This window comes from Pipistrellus hanaki (assembly GCF_964339955.1).
Source record: "Pipistrellus hanaki genome assembly, chromosome: 3".
NCBI classification, from domain to species: domain Eukaryota; kingdom Metazoa; phylum Chordata; class Mammalia; order Chiroptera; family Vespertilionidae; genus Pipistrellus; species Pipistrellus hanaki.
In genome coordinates, this window is record NC_140505.1 from 189,045,739 (window position 1) to 189,050,727 (window position 4,989).

General features: G+C 74.3%; 1 protein-coding gene across 1 annotated transcript; it reads left to right on the forward strand.

Annotated features, from left to right (window-relative positions):
- Window positions 1-1,338: 1,338 nt before the first annotated feature.
- PIM3 (Pim-3 proto-oncogene, serine/threonine kinase) lies at window positions 1,339-4,662 on the forward strand. The gene is made up of 6 exons (XM_084877690.1): window positions 1,339-1,562; window positions 1,836-1,945; window positions 2,036-2,086; window positions 2,207-2,573; window positions 3,348-3,524; window positions 3,629-4,662. Exons 1-6 carry the CDS (start codon window positions 1,478-1,480, stop codon window positions 3,811-3,813), a joined length of 975 nt encoding a protein of 324 aa, XP_084733816.1. The 5' UTR covers window positions 1,339-1,477; the 3' UTR covers window positions 3,814-4,662.
- The last annotated feature ends 327 nt before the right edge of the window (window positions 4,663-4,989 follow it).

Consider the following 4,989-nt stretch of genomic DNA (forward strand, 5'->3'; position numbering starts at 1 on the left):
CCCGGGGCCCTCGGCCCCTTTCCAGGACCCACACTCTGCCCCGGAGCTCCCTTAGGTCCGGGCCCTCAGGGCAGGAGGGAGCTGGGCAGGTGCTGCTCCCGGAAGAATCTAAGCTGTGCGGGGGAGGGGTGCACGCGGGGGAGGCTGCAGTGGTTGGGGGAGCCTGTGGCGGCCCTGTGCACACTGGGGGTCCCCCAGGCCTCTTGGCTCCCCCAACCCTCAACCCTCTTTGGGGCCCGAGTGGAGGCATGGTCGTCCCGTTCCGACCCCGGGCTGGCACAGGATGCCCACACCGAGCCCCGAGCCGCTCAGGACAGTGGCCTTGGCGGGCAGCCGTGGGGCCGGGTCGCACCGCCGCCCAGGCGAGTGGCCGTGTAGGAGGTTCGGGTGGGCCTGGCTGGCCGGGCGCTGACCGCGGTGGTCAGGGGGTCTGTGGGCGCGATGGCCAGCCCCGGGCCCGGGGGCAGCCAGGTGGGTGCAGACCGAGGAGGCGCACAGAATGGGGGGGGGGGGGAGGGCAGCAGGGCTGAGGTCCCAGGAAGACGCGAAGGCCCTCGGGGCTGGAGGACAAGCCGGGCTAGGAATGAGCCCCGAGGGTGGGCAGGGTCCCGGGCGCTGCCGGTTCCGGGAGGGGCAACGCCGCCTCCCCGCGCGGACTGCGGGCCACGCACACGCACACGCACACGTACGGGCCTGGGGCAGCGCGAGAGGCGCCCCCCGGGACCCCGTCCGTCCCGGGACCCCCATCCATTCACAGCAACGGACGCCCCTGCCTCCCTCCCGGTCGCTAAGGCGCGCGTGTCGCCGGTGACCTTCCCGGCGCAGCCTGGGTGGGCCCACGGGAGGCCCCGCCCCTCCCGCGCGCCACGATTGGCCGAGGCCGCGGTGCCCTTTGAAAACAGAGGCTCCCTTTGGCTCCCGCGGCCCCGCCCTACGCGCCTCGGCACCGCCCGCGCGAAGCTGCGCGTGCGCCGAGCTGTATGTGCGCGCGAGGCGGTTCCCTCCGCGCCCGGCGCCTCCGCGGTCCACTGAGGCGAGGTAGTCCCGCCGCCCGCCGCGCCCCCGCCCGCCGCGCCCCGCCCGCCCGCCGCACCGGCCCCGAGGCGCCGCCCGGCCTCTCCCCGCCGTCCCCGCAGCGGCTCCGGCGGGCTCCCGGGGGCGGCTGCCGCGCGGACCCGGCGGAGGAGGGCGGTGTCCCGCTCGCCCCGCCCCCGCGGAGGGATACGCGCGTCCGCGGCCCAAAAGCCCGGACGAGGCGGCGGGAGTGCGAGCCGCTCAGTCTGCCGCGCGCCCACGCGGTCCACGCAGCTCGCCGGCCGCTGCACCGCGTGACGGCCTCGCCCGCGCGCGTCTCGCCCGCTGCGCCAGGGACCGGCGCTCCCGCCGCGCCCGCCGCCTGGGGCTCGGGGTCCGCGCGGCCGGGGAGGCCGCCCTCCCGCGTCCGGAGCCGCGCCCGCGCCCGCGCCCGCCGCCCGCGATGCTGCTCTCCAAGTTCGGGTCGCTGGCGCACCTGTGCGGGCCGGGCGGCGCGGACCTCCTCCCGGGGAAGACCCTGCCGCCGGGTACGCGGGGGCCGGGGGGCCGGGGGGCGCGGGGGCCGGGGGGGCTGGGGCTCCGGGGGGCGCGGGGGCCGGGGGGAGGAGGTGCCGGGGAGCGAAGGTGCCGGAGGGCTGGGGCTCCGGGGCGCGGGGGGCCGGTCGGGGCTCCGGGGGGGGCGGAGGGGCCGGGGGGCTGGGGCTCCAGGGGGCGGAGGTGCTGGGGGACCGGGGCTCCGAAGGGCGGGGGGACCGGGGCCGCCTTCGGGCCGCACCAACCCCGCCCTCGCGGCCCCGCAGGCAAGGCGGACAAGGAGAGCTTCGAGAAGGTGTACCAGGTGGGCGCCGTGCTGGGCAGCGGCGGCTTCGGCACCGTCTACGCGGGCACCCGCATCGCCGACGGGCTCCCGGTGAGTGGCCGCCGGGCGGGCAGGGTGTTCCGCCCCGCGCGGCGTGGCCCGGCCGGGCCTCACCCCCGCCTCCCTCCGCCTCCCCCGCAGGTGGCCGTGAAGCACGTGGTGAAGGAGCGGGTGACGGAGTGGGGCAGCATCGTGAGTGCGGGCCGGCGGGCGGCGGGGCGGTGCCGCTGGAGGTGGTGCTGCTGCGGGCGGCGGGGCGGGGGTCGGGCCGGGCCCGGCCGGGCGCTGACCGCCGTGTCCCCCCCCCCCCAGGGCGGCGTGGCGGTGCCGCTGGAGGTGGTGCTGCTGCGGAAGGTGGGCGCGGCGGGCGCGCGCGGCGTCATCCGCCTGCTGGACTGGTGCGAGCGGCCGGACGGCTTCGTGCTGGTGCTGGAGCGGCCCGAGCCGGCGCAGGACCTGTTCGACTTCATCACGGAGCGCGGCGCCCTGGCCGAGCCGCTGGCGCGCCGCCTGTTCGCGCAGGTGCTGGCGGCCGTGCGCCACTGCCACGCGTGCGGCGTGCTGCACCGCGACATCAAGGACGAGAACCTGCTGGTGGACCTGCGCTCCGGCGAGCTCAAGCTCATCGACTTCGGCTCCGGCGCGCTGCTCCGGGACACGGTCTACACCGACTTCGACGGTGAGCGGCGCGGGCGCGTTCCAACGGCCGTAACGGCCGCGGGGCGGGGGGGGGCGTTCACACACAGCCCCCGGCGGATCCCGAGCCGGTTCGGTTCAGTTTGGTTTGGTTCGGGGGGGGGGGGGGGGGCGGAGGGGGGAGGGGAGAGGTGGGCTCAGACCGTTCCTTCTGGCCGTGTTGGGGCGCACGGGTAAGGGGGTGGGGGGACTGGAGGGTCGCGGTGTCTGCGTGTGCGTGTGCGTGTGCGTGTGTGTGTGTGTGTGTGTGTGTGTGTGTGTATCTGTGTCTCTGTGTGTCTGTGTCTCTGTGTGTGCGCGTCTGTGTCTGCGTCTGCGTAGGGAGTGCCGGGCCCCACGGCGCTGCGTGGGCTCCCCTTCCTGCGGGCGCTGCGTGCCGGGAGCGGGGGGAGCGGGCCGCCGGCAGAAATAACCCGCATTGCGGTGCCGGGGAAGCCGGGGCTCCCCGCCCGCCCACGCCTCCTCCCTCCTCCCCTCCCGCTCGCTCCGCAGTCCCCCGCCCCCTCCGCCCACAGCTGATTGTTGTGAAACCCGAGCCGGCGCCCACGTGACCGCGCCGCGCCCGCCCCTCCGCTGCTGCCTCCTCCTCCCCAGCCGCCCGCGCCCCGCCTCTCCCGCCCGCGGGTTTTTCCAGGCGGAGACTCCGCCGGCGCGGCTCCCTCTCCTGGCACCGGCTGCACCGGGCTCTGCGGGCGGAGCAGAGAGGAGCGGGGTCCCGGGGTCCCGGGTGGGCTCCCTGACCGCGTGTCCCCCCCAGGCACCCGCGTGTACAGCCCCCCCGAGTGGATCCGCTACCACCGCTACCACGGCCGCTCGGCCACCGTGTGGTCGCTGGGCGTGCTGCTCTACGACATGGTGTGCGGCGACATCCCCTTCGAGCAGGACGACGAGATCCTGCGGGGCCGCCTCTTCTTCCGCCGGAGGGTCTCCCCGGGTGCGTGCGGGGCCGGGCCAAGGGGGGGCGGAGGGGGGGGACAGGCCCGGGGCGGGGGACAGGCCCGGAGCCGGCCCGCTGACCCCCCCTCCCTCTCCCCGCAGAGTGTCAGCAGCTCATCCAGTGGTGCCTGTCGCTGCGGCCCTCGGAGCGGCCCTCGCTGGACCAGATCGCCGCGCACCCCTGGATGCTGAGGGCGGACGGGGCCCCCGAGAGCTGTGACCTGCGGCTCTGCGCCCTGGATGCGGACGACGGCACCAGCACCACCTCGAGCAGCGAGAGCCTGTGAGGAGGGACGGCGTCTGCCGCGGCCGAAGGGACCCGCTGCCCAGCCCGGCCCGCAGGGCTCCTCCGGGCCTTCTGCCGGGACAGCAGTGACCTCTGACCCTGGTGACCGTCACCTTGGCACTGGGCCTGCTCCTTAGCTTTGAGTGCCTTTCGAACGCTGCTCTCACGGGACTGGGTTTGCTCAGCTGTCTGTCCAAAGACCCCAGGGCGGTCCGTCTGTCCAGGCGGTGCTGGACCCGAGCCTGTCCCTGTCCTTTGCTTCCGGAGGCACCCAGGCCAGGCTGGACCAGGAGCACGTGTGCCCCATGGCCTTGTCTGGACCACGAGCACGCGTGTCCCGTGCCCACCTCCCGCACCGCCTCCGGGTGCCTGGGGGCGTCTGTGCACAAGCAATGCAACGCGCAGGCTCTGCTTCCGCACGGCGCCCCGTCTGTGCGGCAAGCCTGCGAGCGTCTATTTATGGTGACCCCGCGGAGGGCTATTTATTGTTAATTTATTTGTCGGGGTCCTCAGCGCCCCTCTGCGGGGCCCCTGGGGCGGGTGGCTGTGTGGACCCCAGTCCGACCCCACCTGCCTCTGTGGCGGGTGGGCTTGTACAGTGGCTAATTTAAGGGGTGGGTGACCCCCGTGGGGCTCTGCACCCGGGAGTGGGTTTTAAATTATTGACTTGTACAGTCTGCTTGTGGCTCGGAGGGCGGGGGGGCGGGGGCGGCAGAGTCTCAGGCCGTTAATTTATTTTAGCAGCTGTTTGTGGTCCTGGGCACCGGGACGGGGTTCTTCCGTTTAAAAGCAAGATGTCTGGAAATGGTATTTTTTATACAAGCATTTCATTAAATTGTTTTGTATAGAAGGATGTCCTGTGTGTATGGGGCTGGGGCGGGCGGGTGAAGCCCCTCCCCACCTGTGAGGAGTGGCAGCGGGGGCCCAGGCCGGTCCCCCTCCCGGGAGGCCGGGAGGCCTGGTGTCGCTGCCCCGGTTGCAGCTGAGGGGGCGGCATTGGTTGGCTGAGCCGTCCGGCCTGCGGGGGTTCAGGTAGCAGGCAGGCCTGGGGGGGGGAGTGACATGGGGCCGGCGGAGGTCAGAGGCCATGTGAGGGCTTGGCCCCGAGAACCTCGTCTCCTCCAGGCGGCCAGCCGGGCGAGCAGAGGGCCCTCGCTCAGGCCACGCAGGTTGGGGG